General features: G+C 28.5%; 2 protein-coding genes across 2 annotated transcripts; both read left to right on the plus strand.

Moving 5' to 3' along the window:
* The first annotated feature begins 189 nt into the window (after positions 1–189).
* LOC129957033 (uncharacterized) lies at positions 190–11329 on the plus strand. Its single transcript, XM_056069147.1, has 5 exons — positions 190–257; positions 2728–2877; positions 4137–4218; positions 6186–6370; positions 8713–11329. Exons 1-5 carry the CDS (start codon positions 255–257, stop codon positions 8800–8802), a joined length of 510 nt encoding a protein of 169 aa, XP_055925122.1. The 5' UTR covers positions 190–254; the 3' UTR covers positions 8803–11329.
* Positions 11330–20031: 8702 nt separating this feature from the next.
* LOC129956872 (speckle-type POZ protein B-like) lies at positions 20032–25659 on the plus strand. Its single transcript, XM_056068844.1, has one exon. It carries the CDS (start codon positions 20126–20128, stop codon positions 21587–21589), a length of 1464 nt encoding a protein of 487 aa, XP_055924819.1. The 5' UTR covers positions 20032–20125; the 3' UTR covers positions 21590–25659.
* The last annotated feature ends 301 nt before the right edge of the window (positions 25660–25960 follow it).

Here is a 25960-nt window from a genome sequence, read left to right on the forward strand (position 1 = left end):
TTCAAAATTAAATTTCTAACAGAAGAAAATAACGTTTAGTAAAGAAAAACAATTCATATTTAAATGAGAATTATAGAAAAACAAGTTAGCTACTTTGTTATCATTTTACAAAACTGCTGAAAAGCAAATAAGAAGGATCGCCATCTTCTATTTTTGAGAAACTAGGATTTATCAACTCAACTTCAGGAGCGCCGCATGTTTATTTCTTCGGAATATTCGTTTTTGTTTTCAATGCTTTAAGAATTTTCAAAAATATGGTAAGAGAAAGAGCTGAATTTTTCTTTCTCGTTTCTATATGTTGAAGTTAGGGAGCAAAAGTAGATGTTTACGTAATGCTTTTATTGTAAAACTATCTGCTTTGCTTTTTGATTATGATAATTTCTTTTGTTTTTAAGGCGCGAAATTACTGTTGTTTGTCAAATAAGAATAAAAAATTTTTTTTAATGTTACTTCATTATTTGAGTGGAATGCACTATTCATGTGTTAATTTTCCCTTAAAGAATATAATGATTTAGATCCTAATTATTGATTTTTTTAAATCTAAAACATGATTTCTTTATCATCTTAATTCCTCAGTTCAGAAGTAAATATTACTGAGAATACAAGCAAAACCATACTTCGTTACATCTACATAGTGCCATACACGTTTCTAATAATTCTCTGCTTATTCTTTATTTATTAATTAAATTACGTGCTACCATGTAAAACGAAAGCATATGTGTATATCTTCTACATTGTTATGTAAAATTACCATTGGTAAAAATTCAGTGTTTGCTGCTACTTTTGATCTAAATGTAAACTACGCTTTTTGAAATATGGCTTGTATTTTTTATATAATTCTTAAATGTACTCTTTTGCTGATTTATATATGAATTTAAATGAAATTATTTTATTAATAACTTTTAGAACTAATTTCATCAGACGCTTTACTATTAGAACTGTAAATATTTTCTGATGAAAAACTATATAACTCAAGTTGAAGACTTACAACATCAATTATGTAATAGGAAATTATAAAATACTATGCAATTTGCAGGTTTTTTTAAAATATTTTTTTATTTTAATGATTATTTTTTTAAACAAATTTTTTAATTATTAGAACATTAGCTTTTGGTTTGTATGTTAAATTTTGTTCATTTACCTTATAAACTGAATTCTGTTCAATTGCTATGTAAAAGTTTTACATAAATTTCATAGTAGCCTGTAGGTTACTTATCGACAACACTGGATATTTTATGATTCCGCAAACATAAGAATAGTAATAAAATTTTCATCAAAATTTATATGTTTAGTTTTTAAAATTCATTATTGTAAAAAATGAGTTGAAACACTAGCTAAAGATTGATTACTAATCTTATTACACTGACACACCATTTTTCTTACCTATTGCTGTGGATATTTGAGAAGCCATTAATAATATAATACTTATTACGTCATTATTATTTAATTGTTTATGCAACAATAACTCTTATGAAAGAAAATAAAAATTCTGTATATTAAACGAATGTGGTGAATGAAATAAATGTAGAAAATTACAGCAGTTTTAAGAATAGAAAGTAAAGTATATTTTAACATCAAGAACTGTTACCTTTTTTTTTTTAATTAATGAGAAAGGATGTTTAAATTATTGATGCACAAATAACATTTTCATTTGTTATTGATTTTTTTTTTCACTTATATAATATTTTCAGCTCCCAAAAAATTTTATGACCTTAAGTATTTATATTAGTTAGAAAGTAATAATTAATTAATAAAATAAGTATTAATTGATTCTACTAATAAAAAGATGAAAATGTGTGTTGGTGCTATACGAACAACATTGTTTGTTTTACAACTACCAGATTTGGCATATATATAATATCTTGGAGGGGTGGAAATGTGCATCTCAAAGTATTTTTATTATTATTATTTTTTTTAATTTAAAAATAAAATTGACTTTGTGTGTGTGTGTGCTGTGATAATTTCTAAAAATATTACTGTACCAACATCGACACATTTTTTTAATGAGATCAATTTTATAATCCTTTTTTAAATATATTTTTTACCTAATTTCCAAAAAAAAAAAAAAAAATGCCCCGAAATTTAAAACCACTTTTATATTTTCTACAATATTTGATTACATGACTTTCTTCCATTAAAGTCAGCTAAAACAGATGGATTCTGTTCAATATCTGTATAATTTACAAGATAAATAAAAAGTGAAGTTATAATACCACAAAATTTAGATAAAGGTGATCCGTTGATTTATGTTTTTGAAAACATCATTGTATTATAAGACCTGCCTTTATTAAATTGAACATATATAAGACAATTAAAATAACAGTTTTTAATGTTTTACAATCTAATGTATTCATAGACATGAAGTTATATCTAAATTATTTAACTGAGATATATATAAACAATATTGCTGGCGAGCCTGCTGGTTGCTAAACATGCCAAATGTAAAATAAAGAGTAATTTTAGTAATTATTTTATTAATTAAATTTTATTGGAATATCTTAAATTATATTATTTCTGAATTCTTTATCAAAAATTAAGACATCAGAATTTGTTTTCAGTATTTTTACAACCTTTGAAATTCACGCACACTTATCTATTTTGCTGCTGTAATTTAATTAGAATAGAATTGTTTTTTATTGTTTTGTTTTATTTATTTTGCTAATTTGCTTTGAAGGTTCATATTTAGAAAATTGCTAATTTTTTTTTATTTGTATATACTCCATTTAGACCTCATCTAGGAAATCTTCTGTTGGTGGTACGAAAAAAAGAACCAGTCTCAAGATAGAGCTTTCAGCAGAACAAAAGAAAGATATTCAAGATGCTTTCAATTTATTTGATCCTGAAAGCTCAGGTTTTATTGCTACCAGAGATTTGAAGGTAATAAACAAGTCTTTCTATTTTAATCTTTCTTTATAACCTGAATTGATGATGACTTTTAAAATAGTTTTTGAATTTTGATATGTTTTATTAAGAACTGCTTCCTCTGTCTATTGTCTTGTGCATTAAATGAGCAAAGAGAAAGTATTGTTGTTATCAGAGAATGCGATCACAAAATTTTGAAGAATCTCTGTGTTCAGACTTTTCTGAATTTGGAAACATATTTTTGAAATTATGTTTCTAAACAGCTGTAGGCTTGGAAATGTCTCGGTTTGACTACAGAAAGTTCCAGGTTTCAAACTTGATTGCATTAAATCTGTTGTGTATATTGCGTGACGAGCATTGAAATTGGCATTATAGCTCAATTGTTCACCCAGTGGTTTGATGCAATGCATGCTAGCTGAGGTGTCATATTCAGCATCTGACCAGAGTTCAGAATTATGAAGTTTGTTCCAAAACAGCACTCATTTTGCTTCCAAATAGAATATTAATGTAACTAATTTTAGCTAAGCTTGGAATTATATTTACCTTTTTGAGAACATTTTATCAAAGGTATATTGAGATCAATAGAAGAAATTTTGTATATAATATTTAAACTAAATTTGTTAATTTTAGAAGAGATCCATTTCCATGAAGCTTATGTACATATCAACATGATAATTGAAAAAAGTGAGGAAAATGGATAAGAATTTTACATAGTTTTATTATTAGAATTATTGCTTTGCTTCAAATTTTGGAATTATGTAATAATAAGCGACTTCTGATCACTTATATATTTAAGTGTGCGTGAGAGTGCTTATTCAAAAATGCAACTATTTAGATAAATTAATTTTATTATTCAATTTTACCTTCTAATTTATAGACTTTTATTAAATTTTGAATCATTCATTGAAGAATTGATCATCTGTTGGTCTGTACATTCTCATTCATTTAAATGTAATAACTTAAAAATACAATAATTTTTATAAATGTAATTTGGTAGGTATATGATCCTATTACTGTAATTTTAGATTTATGTCAAATTTTGTTTTTTATTCAGACCAAGGAAAAGTATCAAAGTGCGTAAATTTTCAAGATGCAGTAATGTATAACTTTGCTTTCATGGGTCAGTTTATAAAATAATATTTGATTTACTAGTTTGAATAAATAATTGTAGAATGTTGCATATGATAAGATTTTTGTATTTTTTTCAAAGCTAAGAAGTATCTTAAAAATATTTTCAGTTTTGCACATATGTCACCGATTGTGATTTATTTTAGGTTGCTCTGAGAGCATTGGGGTTTGAACCTAAAAAGGAAGAAATAAAGAAAATGGTAGCAGAAATTGATAAAGATAACACTGGTAACAAATTATTTTGCTTATTTGCAAAACTTTTTCATAATTCTGATAAATTTTAATAAATAAGAGAACCTATGATCTAAAGTATTTAAAAAAATAAAATCATATCATTTCAAGAAAATTAGTAATGGGTTCAAATTCTGTTGAATTTATAAATCACTGACATTATTATGGTTATTATTTATTAGTAATTTGATTGGTAATGCCCTAGGAAAAATTGTTACAATATAGATGAGTGGCCCTGTTAAGTTTCTCTCTCTCTCTCTCTGTTTTGTGTATATTTTAAATGTAAATGAGTTACCTTTACCTATATACCAAAATACTTTTGGCTTTAGAAAATATGTTAAAAGTAGCAAAAAATTCCTATCAGATAAATTCTCTCAAATGATCAATAGTTTTGACATATATAATTACCTTGAGTTTAAGATAAAAACTTTCTTTCAATATAAATGCAATTTTCATCTACACCATCAGAAAAATTCAGTTTTCCATTTTAACATTATTTTTCAGTTAACAAAATCATTTTTTCTGCAATATTATTTTTCTAGAATTTAGAATTAACACAATTATTACCTAAACCATGATTGAAATGTCACCTCAAAAAAAGGTTAGGGATTCTGTCACCTTTCTTCTTTTTCATAAATTGCTATATTTATAAATATTTCAGACTCATCACAGTATTTCCTAAGGCTTTAAATTATAACCAAATATCTAAAGGATGCAAATATCTTCCGGATAATTTTATTTTTTTTAAAGTCATTTAATCTTTAAAAACTCCATTCTAAGAATAAAATGGTGTTCTCAGATCTTTATATTTGCGAATGACATTTGTTATTGTTGGCATTTATGTTTTGTGTCTTAAAAGGTTGCTGATAAAGAATACTAAGCAGAAAGGCTTTATGATATTTTTAAAGCATTTTTAAATAAACTTTTTTTTTTTTCTTTGTGGGTAGAGGAACTTTGCTACATTATTGCTTTGATAAATAAAAGGCATAAAAAAAAGAATATTATTATTATTTAAAATAAAAATTTCCCATTGAGTCAGAATTTAGTTCTTTCCTAACAAAAGTACACTTACTTTTTTTTTAATTATAACTTAGAATTCAGGCATTTTTTAAATTTCCTACCAAAATTGTTAGTTGGCATATAATTCAGATTTATTATTAAAGGTAAAACTTCTGTGGTATTCAAAACATTTTTGTTAATTATATTGAAGACATGTTTTAATTTCTTTATCAATAATAACTTGAAGAGTAAGAATAAATTTTTCTAAATTTTAACATTTTAATTTTTTAAAAAACTGTTTTCATGCTCTGTTTTCCATTATTTTGAAATTTAATGCACATTGTTAATCTTTATATATACATATAATTATATGATATCTTTATTTGTTATTGCATTTATTTGCTTATTAAACCTAACTGTTAAAAACTACTGCTGTGATAAATATTTTTAAATAAAACTTTTAAATTCCTTTTTCTTAAAATTGAATTGTGTATTATAAATTCTTGTAATAAAATCAGTTACGATTTTTGTTCTTATAAATCCTTTCTAATTTTTAATGAAAATGTAAAACAGTCTGTAAACTTGCTTTTCATGAGTTACTTGTACTTTTCAGTCATAAAATATTTAATTTCATAAATTAAGTTACTATATTTCCTACACCTCAGCAACATAGTTAGTAACCATAAATGTCTTTTTTTTCCTGTGAGGATAGAAATAATCATTTACACAAGTAAATCAATTGTATTTGGCATTACTGTTATCAATTTTTATTTCCATTGCATTAATATAAAATTATTTTAAAAAATCCGTTTTTATTTAGGTGGTCTTATTAATCTAGAATATATTCACTGTCAGGTGCTTGGTTATTTTTTTAAAAATCTTTATACTCTGCTTTGTTGTAATTCATTGTTATTCTTTCTGCTTTTGTTCACTAATGCTGTTTGGAACTGCATAATGTTTTTCAGGAAAAATAGCCTACGATAATTTTTACAAGTTAATGGCTGAAAAGATCAGTGACAAAGGTGCTAATCAAGAAATAATGAAGGCCTTCCAACTATTTGATGATGATAACACTGGTAAAATTTCTTTTGCAAATTTGAAGCGAGTTGCCCAAGAGCTTGGTGAAAACATCAGCGATGAAGAACTAAGGGTAATCGATAACATTTTTTTTTCTATTTAGACTTCATTGCTTACACAAAAATGAAAAAAAAAAAAAAATGCTTTGAAAGCTTGTCTCTTCTCGCTTTTATTAGATGCATTTTTATATAGATGAATATTTGGATATAAAAGGTGGTCACAAAGTCTTTCTGTAATTACAAAAACTTATTATGGAATAATCCTTGAATATAATGCAGTAAAACTGTTTTTATGGAATAATCCTGCTATTAAATTTTTTTAAAGAACATTTCTGTTTTATTTCAAAGAATATTTCTGTTCCATAGAGTATGACTGCTCTATTATGTAGAAAATAACACTATTTATCATGAATAACAATCTTATATTCAATTGCTGTGAGAATATTTTCAATGAAAGAAAAAGTTCAATCTCTTCTTTGGCTTCATGAATGCAAATCAGCCATTGCTATTCCTTGTTAATTTTATAGTTATGTAAAATACAGAATGTTAGCAATGCTAGTTAATGATGTTTATATATTGCTGATGCTAGTAAGAATTAGAATACTGCCTTGACATTCTTTGAGCTACCAAGGTTGCTCATATTGAAATTTACCGATATATGTGGTTTCATTAAAAACTTCGTAAAGGTTTTTACAATAGATTGGAACAACTATATGCCAAATTATAATATATTTTGCAATAATTTTTTGCAATCAGGAAAGGATTTTGTGACCACTGTGTATAATGGAGGGTAATTTTAAAAAATAATGAACACATTTGAAGAAGGAATTGAGGAAGACAGTAATCTTTTATGCAGTGTATTCAGCAATCCACTGAATTTTTAGATTTGTAATAATTATATAAATAATACCTGGCAGATAGTTATCTGTTCATAATTTTGTTACCAGAATTATCAGGTGGGTGTACACTGAATACTATGTAATAAAAAATTACACTTTATTCCACAAATATTCTAGTTAATATGAAGCATAGGTAACAAAAATATTAGGTGTGCACAATAAGCAGCATTTGTAGCAAATTTCTTCCATTTTTAATTAATTATGATGATAGATAGTTATTAATACAACTCTACCTTTTTTTTAATAAAAATTCATAGAAGTATAAAATGTGATGACTTATAAAAATCTCAAAATGAAGCATTAAATTTTTTTCGTATATGAACTATCGAGAAATTATTGTAATCATCAAAAAATTCAAACCCGAAATGTTGATGAATCGTCGCATTTCAGACATTTCTGAATTCAAAAATACATTTTTGCCAATATATCTGACTGTGAACATGATAACTCGAAAACACCATGAGCTAGATGGATGAAATTTAATAAATTGACTTAAGACCAAATTTGTAGATTTTTGTCAAGCTTTGAACAAAATCCATTCAGAGGAAATCTCTCTGTCTTGATATTTGAATGTGATTTTAAGTGAACTGGGTAACTACAATATGTAAAAATAAAATTTGGTACACAGTTTTAATATCTAAAATGTATATTTTTATTAAGTCTTTAATTAAGTCTGTTTAAAGGTTGACTGTCTGTTGGTTTGTACTTCATATGTGTATGAATGTATGAACAATGATTTAAATCAATGAAATTTGGTATGGAATCTTGTGGCTATAACAGCAATTCTGCATTAAATTGTAGTTTCATTCTATCAGTAAAAATGCATCCAAAATACATATTCACATGATGGACTCAATAAAAAAGCTTGATTCACAATAAAGATCTATATTTTGTAAATTTTGTTCATAAATACAGTGCAAGGCCTTCGTGGCAATATCCAAGAAGAAAACAGGAAACACCTATATTGGAGACTATACAAGAAAATGACGGGACCGCTCCTGCTGATTGAATATTATAATGTGTAATGATATTTTAATATCTAATTTAATTTCCTAAATTTTTTGCCTAATTCGACCCATGTCGAGGTGATTCTAAAGCTGTTCTTGATACCATTTCACATATGAAGCTGTGTAAAAATTACTGCGCATTCAGTTCTATGTCTCAAGTGAAAATGATACTTTCAGTGCCTTGTCAAAGGTCACCATTTTTATTGAATTGGCGCGTGGCTGGAAATCCCATGTTATATAAGACTAGTGATCATTCGTTTCGTTCCTTCTTTACTTCTGCTTTTGTGCCGCACTGTGCCTTCTTGTAAATAAATCATGCCTGTCTTCCAGGAGAGAATAAAACGAAATTAAAAATATAAAGTCTCTTTTATATCTTCAAACCTGTATTCTGCTTCAAACAAAATAATGTTACATATATTTATATATATATATTGTATGCAGTAGAAATTATCTCATATATATTTAAAATTGATACTAAACAATTATAATATTTGGTTATTCCACTCTTAGGAGATGATACAGGAAGCAGATAGAGATGGAGATGGTGAGGTGAACCAAGAAGAGTTTTTGAGGATAATGAAAAAGACCTGCCTTTACTAATGGATCATTTAAAAATACAGTAGGCTCTCTCTACTTCAAGACATAAGGGACCGGACACCCGTCAGATTATAGAGAATGTTTGGAATATGGAGAACAAATAGACATTACATAATTATATAATAATATATGTGGGAAACAAGCTAATATTACTTTTAACAGAAAAATGTGTTAAAATGTGGAGTCAAAGTTCATTAATCTTGTACTGAGAGGAAAGAAGGGGAGGGTGAGTTTTCAACAGGAATGAATGATTCACTATCAAATAGCATTTTCCTACAGGTGTGTTGGATTAATGGGAACATCAGAGTAATGGCTGTTGAATTAGAGAGAGTCTACTGTAACTGCTTGTATATACACACTTCTCTTTTGATATCATTCATGTATATAAATGCTCACTTTGAACCATATCATATATTTTATTCAGAAATTTATATCTTCCATCATATATACTTTCTATTTTTTTTAAAGTTACAGTTTTTGTATATTATATATCAAGCAATTTTGTTCTAGTGTTTATTGAATTAATTACCTGATCCTGATATGCCTTGGAATGAGATTAATTTTATTTTAATTATATGTTTAATATAACCAATTTCTCTACCTTTAATACAATTCAGTATTAACAATATGACTGTTTAGATTATTTCAATGTAATCAGTTTAAGCTGATCAATTTATTTGTGGAATACAATGCAAAGAACATGCTTTGAATTTTCTTTCAATTATGTAAGATGTATTTCTTTAATTAACAGGCATTTTATGTAAACAGTTTATAATTGTGCTAAAAATTCTGGTTAATATTTCAAAAAGGGTAGATTAAAGTAATTATGATATTGGAATTATTATACTTTATTATTATTTATTTCTGACATGAATGTATATACCTCTTAAAAATGTATTGCTTACAGATTAGACCAGATTTAATAAGTTGATGTATAGCAATAAATAATTTGATAATGTATTATACTTACTGCTTTTGAAAATTTTGAAGAGAAGTTCTAAACAAAATATGGGTTCTGACGTCAAAGTTTTAAGTTATTTGTGAACAATATATTTTCAAACATTTTTTTTTTTTTGAAAATTAAATTAAAAGTTTCAAATATTTATAAAGAATTAAATTTAAAATTCTGTTATGCATTATTCAATTTCATTAATTCATGATAGACATGCTGATCAAAAGTATATGATTCAACCTCATTTTTTATACTAGTTATTATTACATAGTATTATCAAATATTATTTGATGTATTTATTTGAGAAAAATACTAATAATAACACTGTGTTCATGTATAATATCCCACCAAAGTTTTTCTGCTATTCTATTTCCAAAAGCAAAAATTTTAGACAACTAAAAATAGATAGAGCATTGTATTTCAAATTCTGTAATATATTTTGCATTTTGAATTTCAGTTGGGTAATTCTTCGACGTGAATAAGACTTAGCAATAAAAGTTTGTTCCTTTTTTAAAGTACAAAGTGTTACTGAAGTGCCAAAATTTGTTTATGAATATTGATAATGAAGCAATACATTCCACATGCATTGGCTTCACAGAAAAATAAATTATTATTGATATAGAGTTAATTTTAACTTTCCTGCTGACCCTTATTAACATTTAAAAAAAAATACATGGGAGGAGTAGTCTATGTTGTTCAATTTTACAGCTTTATTGCTCATTTAATGCTTTGTATTTTAGTAGATAAGTTTTGGGCTACTAAAACCATTCATAATACATGTCTTATATTTTCAGATATAAAAGAAAAAGGATGAGGTAATGATATTATGGTGAATGTAGTTAAGTACTTATATATTTTCAAGTAGTATCATTTTGAATTTGGTACTAATCATTCTTTTTTTGTTGTTGTTGTTGTTGTTGTTGCATACATTTGTATGTTACTACATACTATTTGTAGCACTTTCCAGGTTATATTAAATGCTTACATGCATGTTTTGTTGTCTTCACATTATTTGCATTTTTTTGAAAATGCTTGTAGTTTTTTTACACAATAAAACTTAATTTCATATTACGTTTAATAAGTTTGTGCGGTAATTCAAGGTTAAATATCACTGTTTTTTCTCAGTAATATTTGAAAACATTGAAATGCAAAATATATATTTATATTAAATACTTAATTCATAAAGTTCCTCCTTATAATGGGTATAATATCTGCTAAAATTAATTTTTTAAAAAGTAGTGTAATATTTTTGAAATATATTTAATATTTTTTGTGGTTTGATTTTGGATTGATAGTTATTAATTTTATTATAATAGGTATGATATGAATTTTAAATTTCTTTAAAAAGTAGTCTCTTATATTAAAAATATGCCTAATATAAATTTTTCCGTGCTTTCTTATGGGAGTGATACTATAAATTGTCTTAAATATATTAAAGATTATACTATGAACTATTAATTCATTCTACCAAAATATTTTTGTATTTATTTATTTGAATATATTTCTTAAACATTATATAAGCAAAGAGGTGTTTTTTGAAGTAGTACAAAACTTTTTTTCATTTTGTGTCCCAGTTATATACGAGTAATTTGCTCAAAATATCTATTATTTTCTTAAACCTGATCTTATATATTATTCAGAAATTTCAAGCATATTTTTAAAATATTATTTAAGTCATTTAAAAGATACATAAAAATTCTTCTAATGTTCTTTTAGATTTATATAGTTCAAAATTTAACGTGATTTATTTGTATAAAAAATTCCTAGAAAATAATTTAAGAAGTTGGAATGAATTTTTTTTTTTTTTTTTTTTTTTTTTTTTCCTAAATTAGAAATATTTTATTCTTTCAAACTTTTACTTGCATTTTATGTGTGACTCAAAAAAAAAAAAAAAAAATGTGGTTTATATTCTAAATTAAATTTTTATTATCTGCAGATATTGAAATAGTTCTAATATTGCAAGAATATGTAAAATCATAAAATGTTGTAAAATTACGTAAATATTTATGTTTGAAAATACTCACATTTTATTTTTTTCTGACAATAGCTGATAAGCACTGTTTTTAATATAAAATTTTTATTCTATAAATATTTTTTATATTCATGATATACCTCCCCCCCCCCTCCTCTTTCTTTCTATCTTTTTTTGCCCTTTCTTTCTTTTCTAAATTTGCCTAAAAAATACTTTCAAATGTATTATCATTGTAATGACTCTTTCTTTGTGTATTATTTTGATTACAATTATATATCCATTTGTAGCCTTTTTATTGTGCTTACTATGAATATTTTAAATATCTTCTTTTATACATAATTCTTCACTTCAACAAGCTTCACTTCACAGGTTTTTACCCTGTTTCATTATTAGAAAATGCCAATTTTGAATACTTAATTGCAGCTAACATTTTACATTAAATGTTAGAGATGTTGTTTGCTTCGATTTTTTTTTTCTTTTTTTTTTTTTTCCCTCCCCTTCTTGTCCTTTCCTACTGATGCAACTATTGTGGTTCTAAAGCATTAAAGATCCATTCTTCTTACATTCATAATTACGGTGGAGATCATTTTACTTTGTTGTCCTATTATATCAGTACATGTGTAATAACTAAATTGATTATTGATTATGTATAAAAATGATAAAATGGACTGTAGAAGGCACTCTTCTTGTAACGTAAAAGAGAGAAAATACTTATTTGACAGGTTTCCTTTCTTAAAAAAAAACATTTGATATTTCTTCTTACTATAATCTGATTGTTAATCAGACCTACATTTTCAATTTGGAAATGAAGTGCAATTGCTTTGATACCATTTCTTTTCTTATAATTGTTTGCATCAGAATTTAAGATAAAAATGAAGCCATATTTTAATATTTAAATATCACCATGATGTCTTAAAGTTTTTTGGAAATCTCATTAAAATTAAAATTCTGTCTACTCCACAATGTCTATACAGTTTGTTTTTGTACTACCTCAAAACTTTTTCAAATGAAGGTAAAGTTGTGAATTCTTTTTTTGTATATACACATATATATTGTTCTTTTTTTTGTTTTCATATTCTATGCAGATTTCATATCTGAAAGTGTTATTTTCAACTTAATTAATTTTTTGATGTTATAAAGAAATAAATATGTTTTTTATATACTCTCTCATTTTTATATATTTACTATTAGCAGAACCCACACATTGTTACTCCTTACATGATGGATATCAGTAAAATAAAAGCATTAGTAACATAAAAGGAAACTATGAAAATGATGTAATAATATTTATTTTGAACCCTTCCCCCCCCCCGCATGACAGTGGCATCACTAAATGAACTGCTAACAATAAAAGTTGATGCAATGAAAGTTTGCTCTCGGCCAGTTATACGTAAGCTGGTCAGTAAGCCAACACATGTGCAGAAAGGGACTGATTTATGTTTGCCACAATTTCCTAAGATAGATTCAGGCATTCCATGCTTGGCTATTAATTGCCGTTTTGGCGTCTTTATCACTACGTATCGTATTAAAATTATGGGTATTTACACAAGGAAACATGGTAAAGTGAAAAAAAAAAAAGGACAACATACCTAAATATGGGAAACTATAAAAAAGATAGAATGGGGGGAGGACATAATCTCGCATCAATAAGAAAAAAGAGGAAAAAATGTCGGAATTAATCTATAATACGTAACAAATTTTTTCACGCCAAAAAAAAAATACCCTGGCAAATTCTACAAAAGCATGCACTGTAAGGAAAAAGAAATACCACGACATGTGGTCCAATCTGGACAAATACTTGCCGTGACGGACCGAACAGTATTTTTCAGTCTTTCTATGAATGCGCTGGATACTGACCGAGTATAAACGCACTTTAAGTTGAAATAAAAAAGTGCAAAAAAAAAAAAAAAAAAAACACCTATATGAAAATAATTTTATTATTCTTGGTTTCCGAATCAATCAAGGAGAGTGTTTCGATTGTTCTTTTGAATCAAAGCTGTTTAAAAAAGGACATGGAAAAAAATTGGGAAAGATAAAAGAATTAAAAGATCTTAACAGACATTGTAGTTTTATTTTTTTTTTTTAAGTTTTTTTTTTTTTTTATTATTTTTTTTTGAAGGAATGTGACTTTTTTTTAACGGCTTTCTCAAAATCGATCATTTATCGAAATTGTGAAATTCACGATTGAAATTCGCTGTACTGTACATTCGCAAGCCTGTCAATAGTGTAATTCAATACCATAATGTCTTAGATAAATGAAATTTAATATGCAATCTACTCATTATGCTTGTTTATTTGTGCCGAATTTTTGTTTTATTTGACTGAAAAAGGAGGCTTTCGAAAATCATACTCGACTATCATGTGTGGGACTCTGAAAATAAAAATCTGAGCACTCTTGTCATTTCTGATTTTACTTGTGGTACACAATTTTATTGGAGTTGTTAAGACCTTATTAAAGATTTTATTAGAAAGTTCCGAGTAGATCACTCCTGCTGATTTGCACGCAGACCACACATTGCACAGTAAAACGCAAACGCGATTAATATATCAGGATTGTATCACCAGCGAGTGAACAAAGAAAAACAGGGAATTTTAAGTTCCTTATTTTTTTTTTTTTTGCTTTTTTTACCCTTTACCTAAAAAATGCCGATCTCTAAAGATTGCAAGAATAAAAAATCGTAGTCATAGCTTCTAAAAACGAAACAATACCATACGCGATTGTGTAATGCGGGAACTCGTCCCTTTTGTCTCTTTCTCCCCTTTTTTTCTGTATAGATTATTCCAGTTTCGATTTGTGAGACAGCTGTTCTTTTTCCATGAGATTCCCGAATTGCAGCTAATGAGCATGCGCGAGACTTCTGTAACTGCTCGAAAGAATAGAATACATAATTTTGGCGCATGTAGCAACATTCAATAAGCAGAAGCAGCGCGGTGGTGTTTTGTCACTCGCACGTGAGTTTATTGAATGGTTTGTTTATTATTTGAAAAACAATGAGCTTATTCAGTGTAGATTAGAGAATTTTTCGGAAACAATGAATTGCTCATAATTCGTATTGAATCAAATCCCACATAATCCATTTGTTGCTTGTTGCTCGCTTTAAAAGAAGATAATAAACCTAACTAATATTGGAAAACAGTCACTTACCCATCATGCCAAAAGAAGTAAACACACAAGACTGCGTGCCAGTTGAAAAGAGTCGTCACTGATGTTGAGCTTAGTATCTCAGAGGAATAATGGAAAAAACGGCAGTCAAATTTAATGCCCGAAAATAAACCAATTTCGAACCTTTTAGTTCAAGAACAATCATTTAAAGCTTCATTTTTATGGGCATTAAAACTTGTTGCTTCACATTCGTCCTTTTATGCTTTCAATGATATGTCGGAAATATTTTCACATATGTTCATTGAAAGTGAAATAGCTAAAAGTGTACGTTCGACCATACGTAAATGTTGTACTTTATTTATTATGGATTAGGTCCTTTAGCGCCATGAAATTGATGGCTGAAAAATCTGCTGAAATTGATGCCCAAATGTTTGAATTGGGAAAAATGAATAAAAAAGAAAAGAGTAATCTTGCCTTGTAATATCTTTTTGTTAAGTAAATATTAAATGATCTGTAGCATAACAAAAAGGCTTTGTGTTTTATTTCACCCGGGTCCTTAATTTTGTGTGATTTACAATTAAAGAGCATGAGAATTAATATACCCCCCCCTTAATATATAAATTTTGTCTTCTGAGTTCTAGGTAATAAATATAAAATTGTTTTTTTTCTGTGTGTAAATATAAACGTTTTTTTATTATGCTGTTATTTCGAATAATGTAAAATTGTTGTTTTCTTTCCTTGCTTTCTCACTCTCTAAAACCATATTCCATTATGACTAGCACAGGAGTGCTATTCGCTCATTTCCTCTTATCTATACTTATATAAAACTCAATGTGTGTGTGTGTTGGCGCTCTACAGGCCAGACCGTTCGACCTACAGCTACCAAATTTGGCACATGCATTCCTTGGAGGTCGAGAATGTGCAATTGGAGTCCCTTTTTTTTTAATTAGAATTTTAATTATTAATTAAAAATTAACCTTCCCGCCAAAAAAAAATCTTTTCATTTCCCCACCGCCAAATGAGTAAGCCTTCAGTTTTTTCCCCCACACTAAAGAGGATAGGCTTAACAAATTTTCAGCCGCTTATTTCAAACGATTCTGTTTATTTTCTTAATGTTTGATGCATTTAAAATGAAACATTGTTAATGAATCGATCTTTCAGATTCATTCTGAAGTACTTTTGAATAAAAATAAAACAGAATAAAGGAAATTAAAAATGTCTAATCTGCATGGCGTTACCCCAACTGGAGTAGAAAATTCACGCATTTGCGTCACCATAATTGGCGTTGAAAATTCAAGCATGCGCATTGTGTTCTGATTGTTGACAAAAATTGTCATCGGATAACGGACTTGGTTTTGAAGGCTTAACATGTTTTCGACAGATTATTTCAAACTATTCTGTTTATTTTTTTAGTGTTTGATGCATTTGAAACTAAAAATTGTTAATGAATCGATCTGTTCATGATGAATCTGCGAAAATTTTGTTGAAAATTTCTTGAGATGTTATATAAATTAAGAAAAATATTCTTTAGTGCCCATAAGGTTTAAATACTCAGCGACTCTGTTTTCAGTACTCATATTTTTAAAAAATGCTTCGGTTCAGTAAAAAAAAAAAAAAAAAAAAAAAAAAAATATTATATTAATTGCAGTTTAATTGCATTTCCACTTTAATTTAAAGCATAAATTCTACGAGAGCTAACAGAAAATGAGAGAGAGATATATTACGTTATGGCTGAAGGCCTTTATAATATTATGAGTGAATTATATGACTATTGAAATTTGAAGTTTTAAAATATTTTAATGAAGAAGCAATTAAAATAGGAGTTACATAAAATATTTTTGAAAATTATTATTATTATTAAAATTTTAACGAGCATTAAGATTGGCGAACCGGCTGGTCGCCAAAGGCGGCTAGTCTTGAATATACATACAAGGAAAATACGCAATTAATTTTTCAGATTTAAGTGGCAAACCTGATATATTTTCAGACACTTGAAAAATTGAAAACAATTGTTTTAAAAATCACAGATATCCTTGATGCCATTTTAAAAAGATATTTCGTTGAAAAGCTCTACCTCAGACAATTTTAGTTATCTAAGTTTAGTTCTTTTGTGATAAAGATGTCACATGAGAAATCGAAACCAATGATAATTTTTATTTCTAATAAACAATGCGAAAATCTAGAAACAATGCGATATAATGATCTCTAATCTTATCTATAGCTATTGAACGAACACCATTTTCCTCGTATGCATATACCACCTCCATACTTTTCAAAATAAAATGGAACCTGTACTTCAGAACATCATAATATGATAATATTTTAGAATTTGATTAGTCTTTATTTTTATAAAATTTTCTCTTGATCAATAATAATCACAATACCCGCACATAAAATTTATTTAATATCATCACCACGCTAGGAACTGTACATTCAACGATTAAAAGAATGAAAAGTATTTTTTTATTAAAATATACTTGAAAATAATTTTAAAAATGAATTAAAATTAGAGAAAAATAACTGGAATAAAACTGGTATTATTATTTTTTTTAAAGGAGTGTTAAAACGTTTTTATGTGGTAATATGCACAGAAATTAATTTTGATCACACAATATATATTTAAAATAATCAGTGGAAAAAAGGAACTGCTTCCATAGTTTCACCCATTGGTATGATTTCGCCAATTTTTGTTTTATATGCTGGCTCTAGATATGTCATTAATGGACGCCTACTTCGTGTTATTCTCCATTTTCGAGGAAATCTTAAACACACTACTTCACTGTGTATTCCCGATGGGAAAAACCATGGAGTCACAAAATGCACGCACTTAAAAAAATTTTTCACCATTGCTAGTTCTGAAGTTCAAAACGTAATAGTAAATAAACGAAATTTCAAAAATTTTATTAAAGGCATGATGATTAAAATACAAGATTATTGGGGTTAAAAGTGGATAGCAACGATATCGATGAGTTGATTGAAATGCATAGCAGAACTACCGAAGAGCTGCATTATATGTCACAGCAAAAAGCTGCGGAGGAGATTTATTCAGAAGAGAAACAAGTAATAGACGCAACAGTTTTCCAATGAAATAAAGAAAATGTTGAAAAGCATGGGAGATCGTATATTGAGCAGTATCACCCTGATAAGGCAGAAGCTATGCACGCTACAAATTCGTTGAACAATAATGCTGTGTCCTATTTTCCCCAAATTTTGAAGCATAGTCAATAGCATATATCTTTAGTAGTCTTTCCAAAATTTTCTCGCACACAATCTAATAAAGGATTAATTCATGTATGGCACTGGCGTACAATGGCGTATTCATGTATGACTCTGGCAACGTTTTAGGATCCATTCTTCTATCTGTATTTTACTTTTATATCTTACCTCTTAGAAAAAGTGACGCAACAAAACTTAAAGCATCTAACTCCATAAATAAAAAAAATAATAATAAACCATTAGAAAACGTTTAAGTGGCCGAGATATAGCTTGGGTTGAGAAACGATAAATTAATAAAATCTGAATTTTGGTTAGTTACATTAACGTTACGTTTTGGCTATCCTCGAAGGGACCTCATCATGGAGATGGTCACAGAACGAAAATGACATCAAAGATGGCACCCTCTTTCCAGCTTTCTATATCACATCAGCATCTTTGATACACGACTTCAAATTTTACGTGATGACGAATTTGCATACACTGAATTTTCGGTAAAAAGGAATTTTTACCTAGAACCTTCAAACCCCGAACTCGAAACCTTAGCCCAGATAAAACAGTTCTTGTTTTGTAGAAAAGTAAAACGATCATAACGTAAACACAAAAGTTTTTAAAAAAATTTAATCGAAACATTGCAACAAGATTATGTTTTAGCTTTTATTCATCTACATTTATCAAAGCTAAAACACAATAATATTCTTAATTTTTTTTTTTAAATTTTAGAGAGCAATTTATAAAGAAATAAAATCGGTATGAAAATATTGTATATAAATGACATTTGTTTAATAATATAATTAATTTGTTTAACAAGTTATTGAGGAACAACGCTATACTTTTGATTAAATTTAATTAAATTAATTAAAATTTTGAAAAAAGCTTTTGGTGGTGAATTCTTGGAGAGTGAGCACCACTCAAGAACTACAAAGGTACCAAGGTTGGTAACCGTACTGGCAATGGTCTGCTCCACGGAGCGTTTTCAACAACCATCCACATCACGTAACGCTATTTGCCCATACATGCGGGGCAAAATAATTCGACCATATTGTTTTATTGAAGCTTTTATGATATGAAATAAGATTTAAAAGGAAAAAAATACTCTTCAAATGTACGTAAAAAAAAATGTATTAGAGTTATAAAAACCAACGGGAGTGGTATGCTTTAAGTGGCATTGGCATACAATAGTAACGAAATATTGACTTTTCGCTTGAATTTAGCATTTTTATTGAATCCATCGCGTCATCTTTGGCGAGTTATTTCGCGATCAATCCTTGGCATGCAGTTAATAATATCCGAAAATCGAATTTGTATTTTAGCCACGTTTTTTCCAACCGATTGAAACAAAAATTTGACACTTGTAGTCCCAAAATCCCATACCAAATTTGATATATTCAAGTCACGCCGTTTTTTAATTATCGCGTTTATATATTTCTGAAAGTACAGATAGACTTCCAGTAGTTGGATTTGGCTCAAAAATTTGACTGCTGTCTACTCTATAGATGTTAATTCTGTGTTCCGTATTTTATCTATCTAGCTGTCTTTATTTTGTTGTTATCGTGTTAATTTATATTCGGACAGACGGACTTCTTCTGAACAGGTTTTACTCAAAATCTAATAGAAATATGCAAATTTAGTTTAAAGACCCTATACCAAATTTCAGCCGAAATGTTTTTGAGTTCTCTTTGTTACAGACAAACGGACATTTTCCAAAATATGTGTTTTCCACACTAAAGGCTGTCTAAAAAGAAGAGATTCGTCAAGATTTCGAGTTCGAATTTTTCAACGATTAGTACAATTTCTCTATACTACGTACACAAAAAAGTAATGAAACTGTCCTATCTCTCGTCCGAAAGCTCCTTTTGGGAAATGAAAGCAATTTTTTTTTTTTATTGGTTTGGATTGTTTTATCATAATATGATAAGCTGAATTGATACGCAATCTCTGAATGATATCGGCACTCATTTTTCAGGTTATAAATTCTATTGAATGGAAAGCTGCAGGTACTTTTATTTGGGACGTCTTTCCATTGAAATTTTAATCGGAATCCAGTCTTCTCGAAATCTCTGGTTTCCCATTTTGAAGATCTGCCATGTTTGATTCGGAAGGTTCTTACGATGTTGACGAAACGCCCCATTTCACGTTTATCTGGACAATCGAAAATATTCGTTTGCCTATTTATACAAAGTGTCCAATATTCACTGCGAAAAATTTGGAGATGACTCAATGGAGTTTATTCTTAAGTTGTGCATCTTATGGAGATGTTTTTCTTAGCATTTATAGAGAGCGGGATGACGATGGTCCAGACAGTATTGAAATTAAATGTGAGCTTTCATTACTCCGAACTGATGGATTACCTTTAATTAAAAAAGTAGAGATAAATAAGTTCGAGATTTGCAGTCGAATCGTTTTTGATTTTCCGGACGAGCTCGAAGTTTTTTTGGGGAGACGAAACGAATTCTTGCCGAACGACGAGCTCACAATTCGCTGTCGAATGTGGAGAACAGGAACTGAAATCTTGAAACCCGATCTGTGCTTCGCTCGTACCCGGTTCAGACCGAATCGATTGTCCTTCGTTTGGGCAGTCAGAGAATTCAGCTCTCTTCGGACAGGTCAGGTGAGGAAACTTTTTCTAGACACAACCTCAACCGAAGAAATAACGCTTGAATTTTTTATAAAAGAAACCGAAGGGAAAGAATACATAAATGTTGTGTTTGGCGATTCTCTCGATGCAGTTGAAAACATTAAAATGTGTTTATTAGATTTTGAAGGAAAAGTTGTTCATTTCGCAAATGATCTCGAATTTACAGATTTTTTTGAAAAAGACAGACTGACAGAGGATAAAGACACTTTGCTACCTAACGACGTGCTGACCTTGCGATGTGAGATCGAATTGGCGGCCGAAACTGAGTGGAATCGAATCGAAAACTATAGGTACCTAAATTCGATAAATTCGAACGTCATTGCAACAGATGTCGGCGAGATTCTTCTCTACGAGCAGGATGAGGCTTTCGATACATCTTCCTCCTATACAAAAGACATGGAAAGATTGCTCGAAGAAGGTGATCTGAGCGATGTCATTCTCCGAACACGTTCCAAATCGTTTCCCGCCCACAAGTGTGTCCTGAGTGCCCGTTCCCCAGTCTTCAAAGCCATGTTTAAAGACGTGGAAGAGAAAGCAAGCAAATACGTCGAAATTCCTGATATGGATGGAGACACGCTTCGAGATTTGTTGTCTTACATCTACACGAATGAGGTTGGAGAACTAAAGTGGCAAAGTGCTCTGAAATTCTACAGAGCAGCGGATGAGTACGAGCTGCTCGATCTGAAGAAAAAGTGCTCGATTTTCTTTAGGTCACACTTGTCCGCAAGCAACGCTTGTGCCGTATTGATTTTAGCCGATACTCACCACGATCAAAGGCTGCGTGGAACAGCGAAGGATTTCATAATAAATCAGCGGAAGGAATTTTTTACGTCCGATGCATGGCGAAGTTTTAAAGAAGAAAATTTTAAATTATATGTAGAAATACTGGAACAAATGGCTTTTCGTCACTAGAATGAAGTTAGTTAATTACTGCAAAGACCCAAACCTAGATTTAAAAAAAAAAAAAAAAGGATGTTTTGGAAATTCAAGACGTGTGTGATAGTTCATATCTGATTTAGAATGGAAACTTTTGTAGGAAATCTTACTGAAAACTAAGCGGTTATAGACAAGAGCAACTAGGCGGCGATAGGTGGAAAGTTTAAGGGACAGAAACATCTTGAAGTTCATGATTCTAAAGTCGAAAGTTGATGGAGATGAGTTTGAGTCAACTTTCGAAAGACTTCATGTATGCACTCTTCAGAAGAAAACTTTGTTTCCTGAAGGGTTAGTTAACAAAGTTCTAAAGAAGAAAATTACAAGTTATACGTAAAGTTACTGGAGTGAATTGTTCGAAACATGAAGAGTTATTATTAGATGAAAAGCATTGAAAAACTATCTAAGAGGTTAGTGAATATATTCACATGTCTACTTCTGAGTAGAAGACATTGTTACCTGAGGAACTAATTAACGAGGTTCTTAAAAAAAATCCGAGTTATACGAAGAGTTATTGAAAAGATCTGTTAACTTGAAGAGTTATTATTAGACGAAAAGCATTGGGGAAATCATGAAAAAAGCTACAGTTGAGTATAATAGTTCATGTTCGGTTTAAATGGAAAAGTTTTGAAGTAGGAGGTAATATACAAGATCAATTAGGCGGTCGCAGGTGAAAGAAGGGACATAAAAAAGAAAGGCAGAAGATCCTGAAGTTCATGATTGTGGTCTAATGTTGAGCAGTTTGACGTGCTGCCTTTTTATAGAATTGTTTGGAGTTTTACTTGCAACTGGTATGTTATTTGCTTTCTTGTTTTAATGGTATTTTTTGTTTTATGATAGAGTGGTTTTTTGTAGTTTGTGTTTGTTCTATTGTGATTTTACTTGGATTTGTAAGTTATAATTTATTGTCTTTTATTTTTGGTTTATCTCTTAAGCCTCAATTTCTGGGGATTTTTGGGTCACGAGGGGTCCATATTTTTGGACGAAAGTCATACTTTTCAAAGAAAAAAATCCCTATTTCGAATCCCTGCCTGAGAGTGACCCTTGAGAAAGTCTTCAGACCGAATTCATCATTTCTTTCTTTTTTATTCTTTTTATATTAAACTTAATATTTTTTCTAATTTGCCTAAGTAGAAGACGTTTCTTCCCGAGGAATTAACTAACGAGGTTCTAAAAAAAATCCGAGTTATACGAAGAATTGTTGGAAAAAACTGTTGGCAACTTGAAGAGTTATTATTAAACTAAAAGCATTGGGAAAATCATCAATGAGGTTACAGGGAAGTGCGAATGGTTCATATCCGATTTAAAATGAAACGTTTTGAAGAAAATCTTACTAAACTATGTGGCAATATACAAGATTAACAAGGCGGTAACTGGAGGGAGATTTAAACAACAGAAGACCCTAAATTCATGCCATGTGAAGTTTAACGTAGCATGAGGTTAATTAGAGAAAGTTTTTTAAAAAATCTTTTATGCGGGAAATTTTTGTTTCTTAGGAAAATAGAAATTAAAATCGGAACATAACAGTATGCCGATATATGAAACAATATTCGACAAAAAAATTACATCGGATAATTTAATAAAACAAGCTCTACTAAAGATGGATATTTCCTCTTTTATTTCCAAAACAGCGTAGCTCGGCAATGTTTTATCCTTAATCTTTGCCTGTCTTTATTTTATTTTTAAAAAAAAACTAATAATAGGGCAGTGATATTACATGCAAAAGATTGTACGTATTAGGGCAGAAACGATGCTGCAATTAATATAAATCTATAAATAGAAAATTAAGTTAAAGAACAGTATGGTGGAGGGATTCCACGATTTCCAGCCGAAAGCATTCGGCGTTAGCGCAAGGGTTGCGCATGGGGAAAAAGTCGACCTCAGGGTGCAGGTCTGCCGTTTAACTGGTTGTCTTCTGCAAAATGCCACAAGGGGACGCTCTCTGCCCAAGGGGGAAAACGGTGCTACAACGGAAATAAAATAGGTAACTCTGAAAAACACATTTTTTTTTTTTCATTTTAAAGTAGTTTAAAAGAAAATGGTTATTATTTAAGAATAGGCAGTGGAGATATATAGAAAAAAACATTTAAATTTTAATTAATTTCGAATTAACATTTTGGTTAAAATTTTAATTAATATTTTGGAGCCTTTTCTTTAAGTGGACATTTATTATTGAATATTTAATTACTGGCCAAATTTGGTAGATCTAGGTCAAACAGTTTGACCTGTAGAACATCTTGAATGATTTGGCCGCATGCAAGCCGCCTTTCACAGTTTATAGTGATTTTGTCTGTAACTGTGTTTACAGTCTATACTATTTGCAAATCTATAGTGATTAATGTAAATTATCGAGATTTATTTTTTCATACAAGTAAATATGTAACTGTGTATGTTTGCTGGCGTTTTACACGGTAGACATGCCAAAGATCTACCAAATTTGACGCAAACATACTTTGCATTAAAGTTGGTAGAAAAGGTATGCACACTTCAACCTTCTAAATAGGATTCAATAACAACTCTCCTGTTTTGGTAGACAGGTGCACACTTTAACCCTCCAAACACATACCTACTTTGGAAGGTTAAAGTGTGCACAATAGAAGAAATTTTTTAATTTTAAATTTCACTATTAATTAAAGAAAAATTAAGTAAATTTTTGGCGCATTCTTCTGCGATAATTTCTAAAAGTATTGTAACAAAAGAATAAATTTTATATCATTCTAAATTCAAATAATTATTTTTTAATTACCAATTTAGCATTTGTATAATATTGTTCGGTATTTTTACAAATTTTAAAAAAGTTATTCATAGAATTCCATTAATACTTGTTTCAATGTATCAAATTTATTTTATTATTTTATCAAATGTTAAATAATATGCTTTTCTTTTGTAGAAAAGGATATATAAATGTCTTCAGTTTTTTTTTCAGTCAAATTCAAAAACAATTCATCTTTTAACGTTGCCCATTTTATAAAAATCATTTTATTAATATAAACTAGGATATGCTGTTTCTGATTTTAGCGAACTTTTAAAAATCAGCTCTCAAATATAATTTTTAAAAATTGTGTGTGTGCGTATTTTTTGTTGTTATAAAATTCAATTCAATTCATCTTGCAATTCTTTTCTTTTTTCAAAATTTGGAATTAAATTTGTTTACTTTGTTTTTTTTATTTCTTTAATGTCATATCTATGTTTCAGACTTACAAAAACAATTTTTCTTTAATATTTTATTACTTTATGTTTTCATTGATTCAAACTAAATTTTGAATAATATTATTTGTGTGATTTATGTTATTTAAATGATTAACGTTATTTATTTAGTTTATGTTTTTTAAATGATTAACATTATCTATTTAGTTTTTGTTTTTCAAATGATTATTAGTATTTATAAACTGAATAATTTCGTCTTTATAATGTTTTGTATGCTTCTAAAATTCTGTTTTAACCTCGATGCGTTTATCATATCCATTTTTTTTGTTTTTAAGTATTTTGTAATTGCAACATATATGCTTGCTTCTTGTTGCTGTTATAGGAAAGATTATTTTAAAAATTGTAATTTTTGTCGTTATTACTGTTTCATTGGCTATTGCATATTATAACAATGCCAGATATTTTTGAACAAGTTTTTATTGTGGTCTTCAATTTAGATCTCTAAATGCTTATAATAATTCTTTCAATAGCATTTTATGTAATTCAGAGTATAATTGGTCAAACTGTTTAATTTTCTGGCATTTTGTGTAATTCAGAGTATAATTAGTCAAACTGTTTAATTTTCTGGCATTTTGTGTAATTCAGAGTATAATTGGTCAAACTGTTTAATTTTCTGGCATTTTGTGTAATTCAGAGTATAATTGGTCAAACTGTTTAATTTTCTGGCATTTTGTGTAATTCAGAGTATAATTTATGAAACTGTTTAATGTTCTAGCATTTTGTGTAATTCAGAGTATAATTTTGTCAAATTGTTTAATTTTCTTGCATTTTGTGTAATTCAAGGTATAATTTGTCAAATTGCTTAGTTTTTTGACAGATGAATAAAAAATTTTTGTGTTATGCTTGGCGCTGTTCTTTTGAATTTCAAGAAACAAAACATTACAGGATAATGACAACGTTCATAAAATCGCTATGTTAAAGGACTTTAAATTCATTTTTATAATTTAAGATTTTTTATGAGGCTATAGCCTTTTCTTTATATATATACTTTGTGATTTATTTGTCTTTTGACTCTATGAATTATGTATTATTATTTATATTATTAGATTTAATCCCACCTGGATATTAAATCTCTCATTGTAATTCAAGAATATTTGTTTGAAGAAAAAAAAGAGTTTAAATATGAAAAAAAAATTTAAAAAA

The sequence above is a fragment of the Argiope bruennichi genome, chromosome 11, assembly GCF_947563725.1.
Source record: "Argiope bruennichi chromosome 11, qqArgBrue1.1, whole genome shotgun sequence".
NCBI lineage: Eukaryota > Metazoa > Arthropoda > Arachnida > Araneae > Araneidae > Argiope > Argiope bruennichi.